This window comes from Fistularia commersonii, chromosome 6 (assembly GCF_037954325.1).
Source record: "Fistularia commersonii isolate RoL2024-O1a breed Wild chromosome 6, RoL_Fcom_v1.0, whole genome shotgun sequence".
In the NCBI taxonomy this organism is placed as follows: Eukaryota; Metazoa; Chordata; class Actinopteri; order Syngnathiformes; family Fistulariidae; genus Fistularia; species Fistularia commersonii.
This window is the reverse complement of record NC_141289.1, coordinates 1173786-1187708: the sequence shown is the minus strand read 5'-3', so window position 1 is coordinate 1187708 and position 13923 is coordinate 1173786. Positions and strand designations below refer to the sequence as shown.

The 13923-nt window shown below is 43.8% G+C and overlaps 2 protein-coding genes across 4 annotated transcripts; both read right to left on the bottom strand.

Annotated features, from left to right (window-relative positions):
* Positions 1-7999: 7999 nt before the first annotated feature.
* Positions 8000-9153, bottom strand: LOC147233126 (trace amine-associated receptor 13c-like). 3 transcript variants are annotated; one of them, XM_086147438.1, is made up of 2 exons: positions 8987-9153; positions 8000-8789 (listed from the first exon to the last, which is right to left on the bottom strand). In XM_086147438.1, exons 1-2 carry the CDS (start codon positions 9151-9153, stop codon positions 8000-8002), a joined length of 957 nt encoding a protein of 318 aa, XP_086003564.1. The 3 variants fall into 3 exon arrangements, with proteins under 3 accessions (XP_086003564.1, XP_086003565.1, XP_086003566.1); XM_086147439.1 differs by having other exon boundaries at positions 8000-8785; positions 9076-9153; XM_086147440.1 differs by having other exon boundaries at positions 9089-9153.
* A 2396-nt stretch (positions 9154-11549) lies between these two features.
* LOC147233125 (trace amine-associated receptor 8c-like) lies at positions 11550-12701 on the bottom strand. Its single transcript, XM_086147437.1, has 2 exons — positions 12529-12701; positions 11550-12391 (listed from the first exon to the last, which is right to left on the bottom strand). The coding sequence occupies exons 1-2, from the start codon at positions 12699-12701 to the stop codon at positions 11566-11568; spliced, it is 999 nt and encodes a 332-aa protein (XP_086003563.1). The 3' UTR covers positions 11550-11565.
* Between the last annotated feature and the right edge of the window lie 1222 nt (positions 12702-13923).

Sequence of the window (13923 nt, the reverse complement as noted above, 5' to 3'; positions counted from 1 at the left end):
GATGTTTATAGAACCGAGGACACGCTCATCTAATTCAAATGGTTAGCAAAGATGTTATTATGAACGTCAGTGTGAAACCACTCGAGTCTCTTCTTTCCTCCTTAAAGACACAACATCTGGTACTTTCCTCTTCTTCGTGAGCCTGACAATGCAGTTCAATAGGACTGAATTATGATCAGCTATCAGACTTTCACTTCGCTGCAGAACAGCTTTGTGTGATGTAAAAGCCAGGTATAGACCAAACAACAAGCGAGCATGGGAAATGCTCGTCACTGTGAGTCTGCTTGGAACTGATGCAGGATCAAACATCAATAAACAGTGACTTCTGCCATCGAACTGAGTTCAATGATTTGTTCACTCATTCATGAAACAGTTTTGGGGCCAAGGAGGGGGGGCTGAGGGGGGGCAGCACACCCCTGCTGAATCGTCCATAGGTGTGAAGGAGCGTGTCTGCAAATTGTCCTTGACCGGGACATTGAAATGTTGAAACGGAATTAAAACAGCAAGCTGATGAATCTGCTTTTTAATAAACACCAGCGTTTCAGACTTCTCTCCTACTACATGAATGCTAATTCGCCTCCACCAGGTGGAAGGGGGGGAGAGATTGTCCTCAATGCATTCTAATGACATGTGTAAGTATTGGATGAAGGCATTATCTGTGATACTTAGTCTATGAAGAAGCAAACTGTCATGAGGCAGGACCTGACCTGGATGGGTCAGCTGTCAATCACAGGGCTCAGAGAGGTTATACATTAAAATATCCTTCTTTTAAATACATTTGTTTATGATATTTGCCATGATCTGATATGGTATATGACAAGGCAAAACGAGACACAAATAATAATGAACAGCAGTCATACATAACAATATAGCAATATGGCTATATATACATACATATGTACAACTATAAAGTATTAGACAAACTGTATTTTAGTGAATTTGTAAAGATGGTTCGATGGTGTATAGATGTATTTAAAATCTTTTTCTGAAGATTTGACAGTCTGAAAGACGTGGAAGGAAGGAGATGTGTTTGAGGTCAACGCCCTCCTCCTCTCCATTGAAATTTTCCCTTAAAGCAGCGTGAATGTGTGTGTGTCCTTGAGTGACAAAGGCAAGAGGGGAAACAATACTATCCAAAGTGAGTAAAACACACGTGGTTCTCGTCAGGACTGGTTCCTATTTCCTGGTTATCAAAACCCAGAGTTGCTTCTGATGGCCTGGTAGCAGCCTGAAATGACAGCTCTACCGCCATCGGTGTGTGTGTGTGTGTGTGTGTGTGTGTGTGTGTGTGTGAATGTGATACTGTGTAAAACACTGTGAAAGTGCAAGGTGACGAAAGTTCTACAAAAGTGGATTTACCATTTTGAATCAAATCAATTTCTAAATAATATTAAATCACAATGATAAATAATATTAAATAACAATATATAATATTATATGAAATAACAATATATACGTTAAACTATATAATCAACTTCAACAAAAGCATTTAACTGTGAAGTGATACATTGCGGTAACATAACCCATATAATATATTATTGTATTTTAGTATGTGCCAGTTCCTCTACCTCACTCTTTACATTTTGACTCTGACGCTTTGCACACAAAAGTCCAATCCATCTGAATTGTTTGTAAGAGACAAAGGGCAATGAAGGTCCTGAAAACCTTAAAAAACTTTAACCATAAATAGTGCAAGAGTAAAAAACATGCATTGTAAGACTCTAAAAATACTAATTGAATTCATAGAATGGACCGTCTGAGTGCTGTCAGACCTACAACAAAAGCTCAGTGATCCCATGGTTTCATCTAGTTTCTTAGCAGGCATTATGTTAAACCTGTCATTGAAGGATGAATTTCCCTATGTTTCTTTGACCACAGCAGGATTATCACTAAAGGCTAATTCAAAGTTCTTTGTCCTCATTACAACAATTTAATCAGAAATAAGGCTGGTATTGCATAAACTACTGTTCTCCTTAAGTTGAGCTTGAAACCTTCTCAAAAACAATGTGAATGACATCCACTTTATTAAGAACAAACAAATAGGGTAAGGAAATCAGATTCCTCTTTTAACAGGACCATGTACTCCAGCATGCACTTAAAACTGACCCACAGTAAGTCTATATTTGCAGTACAATGTCAAGGAAATTTCATCCAAAAACAAACAGATCAGCTCTACAGCGAAACATTGACAGGTTGACGGAAAGAGAAGCAGGGTTAAGAAAATAAGTGAAGAAATATTTTTTGCCTTATCATGGAGCTGCAATTTTCTTGGTTTCCTGTCAGCTGCTTACTCACACCGACTAATTTCCTGTTCTCTTTCTCTTCTTCCACAAACCTCCTCTGGACTTTCTCTCGGCCTCCAGCCTGGCAGGTCCAACCTCAGCATCCTTCTACTCAGAATTTCACCATCTCTATTCTGTGCACATCCAAACCATCTAAGCCTGACTTTAACTTCAGAACCTCCAGCATTTGACATTCCTGTACCTACAAATCCTCCGTACTCCCAGAGAGAACACAATAACTAGTTATTTCGAACCACAAAAGGAACTATTTATGACATTATTTTTCTCTTAACATGAGGACTTTGGAATAAAAGAGCTATAGCGTTGTTTGGGGACTTATTTTTGGTGAAATAGAGTTTTATTTTATTTTGTTAAAGTGTTTTGATAATTTTATATGCTGTTTAATTTACATTATTTATTACTAAAGTACCTCTACTTTTCTGTCCTCCTTTTGCTGTGTGAATTTAAATTGTACTCATTGTGGAGTGACTTTATTCTATTACACATTTTCTTATTTCATAGTTGCTATATTTCTAGTTTTAATAGTATAATTCATCTAATTCACATAATAGCGTTGTTTTCAGACTTTTTGTCTTCTTTTGAATGACCTCTCATAATCTTTACATCTTATATAACAGGCTTTCTAGCTAGCGCTACTAGCTAATGAGTGCCCCATTTTAAAACTTCAAGATATTTTGAAACTACCCAACTGAGTTAACTTTACTTATTTCTGAGAAAAAATCCAAGAAATAAAAAAAAAAGTTTTAAAATAAAATAACATGCCAGCAGAGAGTTGAATTATATCCTACAGACAATTGCAACCCAAACTATGACGATGCAATAGCTAGCTTACCGCAATAGCTAGCTTACCGCAATAGCTAGCAAACAGCAATTCTACATTTCACGGAGGGAGAGACGGTTAATAGCAAATGTTTGCAACAGACGCGGGGAACTGAGAAAGTCCAACTCAACGGGTATTTACGAGTAAAAAAATATCCTTCATATATTTAAGAAACAAAACTTTAAACTCACCTCGACTTCGTTCTCCTATCTTGGCTCAAGCCGGCGCGTTTGGTTCGACTGTTTTCGCGCTCTTTAGCGAGAGACGATGAGAGTTAAAAAACTACAAAAATGGCCAGCCAACCGACACCCAACCCGAACGGCTACGCCAGACTTCGGCTGTCATTGGCCACCGCTTGACAGGTGACTCATTTCCGACACTCTCATTGGCTTTAGCTAAAGAGCGCGAAAAGCGCAGAATGGAACGCGCCGGTTGGAGCAAGGAGAGGAGAACGACATCGAGGTGAGTTTGTGTTTTTTGTTATTACATAAATGAAGAAAATGTATATTGGTAATATGTTAAAAGCTGTTAAAAGGGGGTCTGGACTTTCCCAACTCTCCGCGTCGGCTGCAAACATTTGCTTGTAACCTCAAATTTACAATCACTGAACGTTGCCCATTGGTAAGCTAGCTATTTCGCTATCACAGTTCGGGCTATAAAAGTCTGGGATATAATTCAACACTTAGCCGGTATCATTTTATTTTAAATCAACGTTTGTTTTATTTCCTGGGATTTTAGAAAGCGTGATGCTTTAGAAAGTGATGCTAACTCAGCTGGCTAGTTTCAGGTTGTTTGAAATGACAACAGTGAGTAGCACTAGCTAGAATCCCTGTTATGAAACACAAGGCACAAAGAGACATTATTCAAGATGGGACATCATAAAAAAAGGACAGAAAAAGAGTTCAAATAAGAGAACAATTAGCCATTCAGATAATTAGAGAATTAAAAATAGAAATAGATTACAATTGAAATCAAAATAGAATCTCTGGAATTGAATAATAACATGTAGAATAGACTAGCCTTTCAATTCTCACAGCATGAAGTTGAGAGTACTTTAGAGAGAGTTAAGAAATAAATATTTTAGTTAAAAGAGTAGCATACAAAATATCAGAAACATCAAAAATATAAACACTAATGCCTCTTGAATAAGTTATGTCCTGAAAGAAAACCATCACTCTTATATTTCCATGTCGTCTTCCACTAACTAGAATGCCTGTTGTATAAGACAAAAAGATTTAGAGTGGTTATGCAACATGGGATGTTATAAAAAACATCAAAAGAGTCCAAATTAATTGGTCATAAGTAATCTAGATAAATTGTAAAATTTAAGATAGAAAATAAAACAAAATTCGAATTGAATAGAATGTCCCTTACATCGTCTCACAATCGATACATTTAAATTCACACAGCATAATGTCGCAGCACATATTTAACATTTGAAAAATCACATGTCACGGCACCAAATAAATGTCAAAAACGTTTTTGATGAAACAGAATTAAACTGAAGTCTCAATTTACTTATTCAGTGTGGAGGTATTTCTTTTTACAGCGCCAGGGCCGAGAGAAATTAAATAATGTCATGGGTTGAAGGATGCAGAGGTTAGAGCAGCAATGCCTGAGGCCGAGATGGAAACCAGAAAGGAGGTTTATGGATGAAGCAAAAGGGGACAGGAAGTTTGTGGGTGTGAGTGAGGAGGAACCAGAGGAAGCGGGGTTTAGATGAAGGCAGGAGAACGGCTCTGGCGAAATAGTAGCCCCATGATAAACTAAACAATATTTTCAGTTATTTTCTTCATCCCACTTCTCTTCTTCTCTTTTTGTCCACCTTTCCATGTTTTGCTGTAGAGCTGATCGCACCCGGCACTGTTTGTTTGTCTTTGCATGAAATTTCCTTGACATTGTACTGCAAATATAGACCTGCTTTGGGGGGAACCGTACCCTGCACTTACCAAAGGATTCTGTGCAAAGTGCTGGTCAGTTAAAGTGTATGCTTGAGTACACGGTCCTGTTAAAAGAGGACATGTCAGGATAGAAGATGTCTGGTTTCCTTACCCTATTTGTGTCTGGGAGCAGGGGATGGATGTCGGTCATTTTGTTTTTGGAAGATTGGCAGCTCAACTTAAGGAGAACAATAGTTGCGCACTGTCAATCTCGTTTCTGATGAAATGGCAAATGAAATTTACGTTAGCTTTTAGTTATAATTATGCTGTGGGAAAAAGAAATATTAGGAAACTCATAATTACAGTAAAAGTATATGAAACCATCACTGAGCTTTCATTTTTACGTCAGACAACGCTCAGTCTGTCCAACCCGCTCAGGTGTTCTGCTGATCATTTCCAACATGTTTCAAAGGTTGAGGGCTTGTTGTACTGCTCATCAACTAACAAAGAAACATTGACCCGCAGAGAAACGCCCGTTGTTTACTTGGAGGGGGGGGTGAAGGAGTGTGTAAAGAGAGGCATGGTAGCAGCTCTGAAACACTGGCCAAGAATATCAACATGCCAGGTGTAGAGGGACGTTGGGCTCAGATCAGCTGTCCTTTTGTATCTGGAGAGTCCTGGTTTGAATCCTGAGACACTGAAGTGTGGTTAGGGTTAGTTGTGGTTAGGGTTAAGTGTGTTGTGAACTTTTAAAGGGAAGTTTGCAAGATTAAAAAATGCTGTGGAGACCAAGAAGAACAGACAAAATTAAACCAGAAATTATCAAAATTACTTAAAAAATGAGACATAAATGAAATAATGGGAAATTTTGATGAAATGATTCACGCAATCACCTGAAGAACTGAGAAAATTGACCAAATATTGAATCGGCAAAGTGCGGATTTATTGGCTTATTTCAATTAAGTTAATACATTTTTAGTTTTAGAATGTAAACAGTTTTTTTCTCTTGCGCTATTTATGTTCAAGGTCATACAAGATTTTTAAGACCTTTTTGCCAGTTGTACCCCTCTCGCACACAGTTGGGTTGAATAGAACTTCGGTGAGTCAAAGTGTAAAAAGTGAGGTAAAATAGAGAAACATAAAATATGATACAATATAGCCCCAGGTAATCGATTATATAACAGTTATGTTTCAGTTCACAGTAAGGTGCTTTTTTTTTAAATTAATTGCTCAATGATTTCAATTGATTTTCATTTAATCTACGTGTTGCTATCCGCTATTACTGGAAAATTATTCAAATTGTCTCCATTTATGTTGAGTTTTTTTTTTCATCTTGCAGTTTCAAACTGTTTCTAGGATAACATTCAAACTCCCACACAGACAGACACACACACACAGACACACACACACAGACACACATGCACACACACACACACACACCAATGATGGAGACATCCAACCATTCACTCTCGTTCACACCTACGGACAGGGCCAGATATTGACTAACAGGTGTCTATCATGGGGTTTGGATGAAATAACACGCAGGAATTCAGATTCAGCCTCGACCCCCCCCTCCTTGGCCCCAACCCTGTTTCATGAACGAGTGAACGAATCATTGAACTCAGTTCGATGGCAGAAGTCACTGTTTTTATTGATGTTTGATCCTGCATCAGTTCCAAGCAGACTCACAGCTACGTGGATTTCACATGTTCGCTCGTTGTTTGGTCTATACCTGGGATTTACATCACACAAAGCTGTTCTGCAGCGAAGTGAAAGTCTGATAGCTGATCATAATTCAGTCCTATTGAACTGCAATGTCCGACTCACGAGAAGAGGAAAGTACCAGATGTTGTGTCTTTAAGGAGGAAAGAAGAGACTCGAGTGGTTTCACACTGACGTTCATAATAACATCTTTGCTAACCATTTGAATTAGATGAGCGTGTCCTCGGTTCTATAAACATCTCACATCGCCTGCATGATGGCGGCCCCAGAGGAGCCGGGCTGCAGGATGCGAAGAGTGACCACCAGTTTGGAGGCTTTCCTAAACCAGGGGAAGAAGAGTGCGTAGATCAGCGGGTTCAGACAGGAGTTGAAGTAGAAAAGGGAGAGGGTGAAAGAAGCAGAGGTGTCGTTGACCGAGCTGATTCCGAAGAGGGTCACGATGAAGAACGGACAGAGAAACACCAGGAACACCAGCAAAACCACCCCGATGGTTCTGGCCACCTTCAACTCCGACCGCTTGGATTTCACAGTAACTGACAGCTGCAGCTTGACAGTGTCCACGTGTGCGTGCAGGGTGCGAGCCTGAGTCACGGCCGCCACAAACACCCTGGTGTACAGAAGAATAATGACACTGATGGGAATTATGAAGGAAACAACCAGGTCCACGTGTGTCCATGTGTTTGTGTGTTTCTTGAGAGGTTTGATTGCATCTCATGTTTGTTTATCTTCACACCTCTGATTGCTGCAGACCAGGGGACGTCATGGGGATGTTTAGCTGAAGCGAGTTTATTGTTTTCCTCATTTTAAAATACATTTTATCCATCTGTGTGTGGAATCCCAGGTGAAATTTAGAAAAAACAGACAGATTCAAAACACTTTTTATCCATTATTTATTGATTTCACTCATTAAAATCCAGAAAAGGGCCATGAAAAAGACACCCCGAACAAATGTCACCCTCAGATAACCCCTTGAATGACTCCACTCTGGTGAAGGGAAGGACGAGTCGTTTGGAAGGGCCCTCAGTCCCAGACCTCCGCACTGATCTTTCTTTCAGCCTCATGGAAGAGAAACATTGGTTTTCCTGAAATCTTATTGCGTGTGTTTCATCTGCGAGTGACAAAGGCGGCCGCAAAACCTTACAGAAGAAGGCGAGTGGGGAAACTCAAAAAGAACATTATCTGTTTAAGAACACAGGGATCATTAATAGTTGTCTACTTTTCACTGGCTCTTGGAAGCCCTTCCTCAAGCACATCTAGAAGTTTTCAGGATTCTTCTACAGCACGTTGGTCTGGCGGGAGCCTGGCGCCAGGATGCGGAGGGTGATGATGAGCCTCACCGATTTCCTAAACCAGGGGTAGAAGAGGGCGTAGATCAACGGGTTAAGGCAGGAGTTTAGGTAGAAAACTAGGATGGAGTACGTTCCTGCAGGCGTGTGCAGGAAGGATGTGCCCTCTATTGTCAGAACGTAATAGGGACAGAAACACACGAGGAACACCAGCACGAGAATCCCAATGGTCCTGGCTGCTTTCCGCTCAGATCTCTTTGTTTTCACACCCACGTGAGAGCGCAGGGCGCGGGCCTGAGACACGGCCGCCACAAACACCCTGGTGTACAGGACCACGATGATGGTCACCGGAACGATGAAGGTCACGATTATATCAAGCATGACCATCGAAGACTCTATGATCAACAGACACTCTCCGTAGCAGGAAATGTACTGCCCTTGTATGGTGAGATAGTTATTCATTAGTATGGAGTTGTAGGAAAGGTAGTAGAGCCACAACAGACACAATATGACTTTGACTCTCCTCTTGGTGACTCTGGTGATGTAGTGCAGAGGATCGCAAATGGCCATGTAACGATCCACCGACACCAGCACCATGTTCCCCACCGAGGACGAGCTGATGATGAAGCTTAAGAAGTTGTAAAGGTGACACGTGAAATCACCGAGCGCCCAGCAGCCGCCTTTCCGCGCTATTTCCCCGGGTATCAGCAGGAGGCCCACCAGAAAGTCTGACACGGCCAGGGAGAGGAGGAGGAGGTTAGTGGGAGTGTGGAGCTGCCTGGAGGGAAAGAGAAGAAAACACCCTTTAGGTGACAAACCCCGGTGATGAGAAGCAACATATTAAGAACAAGAAGAGGTGGTGTTTCCTGCCAGAACCGGATATTAGTCATTCGTTCTCAGTCTGTCACTGGAACGGAGAGCCAACGTTTTATCGAAAGAAGCAATCGCGGGATCTGCTGAGAAAGGAGTCACTGCCTGAAGTGGGAGACCGAGATGATCACCAGCAGGTTGAGGAGCACGGTGAGCAGGGCTATCAAGGAGAACACGCTGTCCAGGACGGCCACCTCGACGCCTGACGTCTTCTTGCACGAGGTGTTGCGGAGTGCCGGAAAGCAGAGCTCTGCTTCATCCTGGACCTCCATCACAGGAGATCTGAGAAAGGGGCAGCTCCTGTCGGCAGACTTATCCCCAAAGCCCCCCCCCCACTGTGCACGAGACAATTGCATCATCTTCTCTATTCAAGGTCTTGGTGTTTGCATTCATCCCACCTGGACTCGTCCCGCCCTCAAACCCAATTATGGTCCTCCTGACCCGGCGGTGGGCAGCATTTTGATCAGATTTTTTTTAGGCCGGGGGAAGAGTTGGACGAATTAAAATGTTAGTGACAGGGTTGGAGACCTTCTGCAAGCCTTAGAGACGCTGAAACCGAAGTGGTTAGATTCCGACAATGGGGCCTCTCTGTTTTGGAGTTTGGATGTTCTCCCCCTGTCTGTGCGGGTTTCCTCCCACAGTCCAAAAACATGCAGCAGGTTAAATGTGAGAACATCGGGGAAATTGCCCTGAATTAGTGAGTGAGTGAATGGTTGTTTGTCTGTGTCTGTGGCCCTGTGATTGACTTGAGGAGGTCATTTCAGTTCAGGATCAGGGGATGAAACCTCGGTGAATCAGAGACGTCGCTCTCCTACCCACAGCGGTTGTGCACACCACTTTCCTGGATTGCAGCTATTCTTGTATCACAACACTGCCTTCAGAGAAAGTACGTGAATGATCTGGCTTCTGTTGTGATTGAGAAAATTGCGACATTTCCGCCGTGCACATGGCAAACACACCTTATGTTTCAGAATAACCGCAATGTGCACAGTGACGCACGTCAGTTATAGGGGTCATGCTGCTTCCATTGTGAGAACCAACGAGGGCCCCATAGCTGGCCTGTCGCTAGCGCAGGGATGGGCAAATTGCGGCCCGCCGGTCTTTTTAATCCGGCCCGCTAAAGATCGATACAGAAGTCATACTTGATGTGAGTGATTGAATGATTGGATCAATGTGGGAGCTCGAACAGGAGGTTATTTCATGTATGAGTTACTTGAGAATTGTCCTGAGCTGAATGACACAGATCGGGTTTGTGATTTAGCCCGGTGATTTTCGTTGAGAGATCGTTGAGTGTCACGCCTGTGACGCGATGACGTAGAGGTCAATGTTAGTGTTAGTGCTGGGCGACAGTGGCAGTTTGGGGGTCACAGAAAGACGAGTGAGTGACAGTGATAGAGATGGACAAAAGAAAAAAGGAAGCGAAAGCTATCTTTCATTTGGATTCACTTTTACCAAAGAATTCACTGTTCCCTTTAAGCCGTGCGTTTGAACAATCACACACTGCTCAGCCGTTCACCGCGCACAACAAAGCATTTATTTTATTTACAGTTCAGCTTGGATTTTATTTTGTGCAAATTTGCAAATGCAATCAAAAAAGTCCCACACTTTGGCAGAAACATTAATACTGCCAGATTGTAAAGCTTGAGCAAGAGCTTCGTGTGTGTCTTTCTTCCACCGCCAGGATATACATGGTGTGTTCAGCGAAACAGACCCAGGTTTCACACTAAGCTAGTATAAATACATTAAAACCTATATTATTAACTATATGTCTTGTATGTACTGCGTTAGAGTGTCATTTTGGTTGGTGGTTTGGCTCAGGATTTTGTAAATGTAAAAAATGTGCCACGGCTCAAAAAAGGTTGAAAATAGCCTTTATTGTGATCATACTGACACACGTGAATGAGCTGGACATGAAGCTACAGGGGAAAACTGGTTTGTCTATGAAATGCGAGCAAACGTCAGAGCCTTCAAAACCAAGCTGGTTTTATTTTCAAAGCAAATGTCAGATGAGTCTGATATGTACCATTTACAAATGCGTTTTTTTTTTTTTTTTTCCCATATGTATCGTATCTTGCACTGACCCGGCCCATCTGTCAAATTTTAAAAGACAATGTGGCCCCTGAGCCAAAACGTTTGCCCACCCCTGAGCTAGCGTGTAGCTAGCCTCCTCCTGCGAATGACACAGCACCCGTATGTGTGAGGCGTTGCACACGCTGTGAGGCCCTGTGTGTGTGTGTGTGTGTGTGTGTGTGTGTGTGTGTGTGTGTTTGGATATCCAGTCAGCTGTGTATCCAGAATGTGTTCATTCATTTTGGATTTTCTGAAAAAACAGCCACAGACAGTTTTGGACACATTTCTGTGTAAAACAATTCTGCACCGACTGCAGAGTTCACACTCCACTCCTATGCTTCTGGCGCGCTGTGTGCATTTTCACCTCAGAGCTTGAGATGGACCCTCAGAAGTCAAGAATTTTCTGTTTTTATATATTCAGATCTTTATTGCAATTTGTTGAAAAGACACATATGAAGCTTCTCTTCTCTACTTTCGTAGTGAGAAGACACGGTCATAAACTGGGAAACTTCACACAGACGTGAATAACGTTCTCAAGAGTAAAAACACACCCTCACACTTCTACAGACCACATGTCTGAGTTCAACTGCTGCCCTTCTCTGCTCAGAGGCGTTTCAACTAGCCTGCAGGACAGTGGCCCCGGAGGAGCCGGGCTGCAGGATCCGAAGACTGACGATGAGTCTCGCCGCCTTTCTGAACCAGGGATAGAAGAAGGCATAGATCAGCGGGTTCAAACAGGAGTTCACATAGAGCAGGGAGAGGAAGTAGAAGGCGGACCTAACCTTGAGGATGTCGCCGCCTGTGAGAGAGATGCAGTAATACGGAGAGGCAGACACAAGGAACATGAGCAAAACCAACCCGATGGTTCTAGCCGCCTTCAGCTCTGATCTCTTGGATTTCACAGTCACCGACACCTGCGGCTTGAAGGCCTCCACTTGTGCGTGCAGGGCGCGAGCCTGAGACACGGCCGCCACAAACACCCTGGTGTACAGAAGAATAATGACAGTGACAGGAACTATGAAGGAAACAGCCAGGTCCATGGCCAGACTCTTTTTGTCGTCGAGTATCACACACTTTCCGCGGCAGGTGAAGAAGCTGTCCATGTTCTCCAAGTCCATCTTAGCCATTAGAAGGCTGTAGACGGCGGACAGCAGCCAGCAGAAGCAAACGCAGAGCTGCACTCTCCTCACGGTGACTTTGGTGTTGTAGTACAGTGGACTGCAGATGGCCACGTAACGGTCCACCGATATCAGCACCATGTTCCCCACCGAGGCCGAGAGGATGCAGACAGACACGTAGTTGCTGAAGACACAAAGGTAATCGCTGAGCCACCAGCAGGTCATTGTCCTGACCATTTCCGAGGGCATCAGCAGGAGCCCCACCAGGAAGTCCGACACAGCCAGGGAGAGGAGGAGGAGGTTGGTGGGTGTGTGGAGCTGCCTGGAGGGAAAGAAGGCAAACACAAACATCTGATGGAGGTGAATTGCAACATCAACTCATTCATGAATGTACAGACAGCAGGGTGAATCACTGAGGCAGAATCGTCATCGAATTGCTGCCGAGAAAGGAGTCTCTGCCTGAAGTGGGAGACGGAGATGATGACCAGCAGGTTGAGGAGCACCGTGAGCAGGGAGACGCAGAGCACCGTCATACTCAGGAGGACGACCCGGGACCAGGGCACCACCGGCTTCAAGCAGGAGGCGTTGAGGAGCTCTGGAAAGCAGAGCTCCGCTGCCTCTCCGACCTCCATCCTCGGAGATCTGAGAAGTGACGGTCCGTCATCCCCTCTTCACCCTCTTGTGTCTTTCTTCACTTGCTGCCTCCTGTCCACCATCGCTCTGCAGGGGCGGTGCCAGCAAAACCAGCCATTCAGGGTCATTCTTAATCCTAATGGTAGTGCAAGGGGCGGGGGGTTCTGAGTTAGTCACACAACGACCAATGACCATAATGAAGGTACCAGATTCTGATCGTGAACACTGGAGGAGACTTCAGAGGATAATGCATCCATCCCATAATGACCTGGGTTATTCTAACCGCATTAACCAGAGAGCAGTAGAGGCCGAGGTCACGAAGTTAGAATCCCTGTTTCCATTGCCGTCCATGGGTGGCAATGTACAATGTTCCTTTAGAAAGTTCTGTGGAGTCACCATGTTCTCCATGTGTCTGCATGGGTTTCCCCCAAATTCTCTTGGTTGCGCCCACAGTCCGAAAACATGCAGAAGTTTGGAGAGACCCTAAATGCGAATCAGTGAGTGAATGGTTTCATGGATGAACATGCTCGAACGCTGAGTATGGGAACAGTGAACTTTACATTTCCGTCATTCGTTCATCTCGTCTGTCGGCGGTGTGAGTCCCGTCATCGGGAACATGGCTCGGTTCTCAACAGTTAAACTCTGAGCTCACAGAGGCTCAGGTCTTAACTTCCCTCCTGACAGGCCTGTGTACGACCCGATCCCCGGCTTTGGAGTCCAGCGGTGCTGATGTTGCACAATTTTTTTCCAGGACGATTTCCACAGCTGCCTTAACATTAGCCCCATGTACTGAGACATGAGTGTTTTTTACCGCAAGTGAGAAAAACAAGGGTGAGAGTCGGAAAGTGAGACCTGGCAATGACCTTCTGAGCCTCGGTGTTTTGTTGTCCGGTTGTAACGTCCCACAAAAGATGTGTCCTTTTCACAATTAGGCCCTGGAAATGGTGAAAATGTGATCAAATGCAACAGTCGATGTCTCAGGAGAGGACACGCTGCTCAGCAATAGTTGCATCAGGTGGGGTGGAGTGAGGATGGGAAGACGTCATTGTGTTTGCACCTGCAGCTTGTTTATCTTCACACCTCTAATTGTTTCAGATGAGAAGGTGTGAGCAGGTGTCCGGAGGGAGGCCAGACACGCTCTGGCGAGGAACCGCTAACCGGCTGCTAAACACGAGGCGGAAGCTCTGGGGAGGGCGCTTCCATCAACAAAGAGAAAAAAAG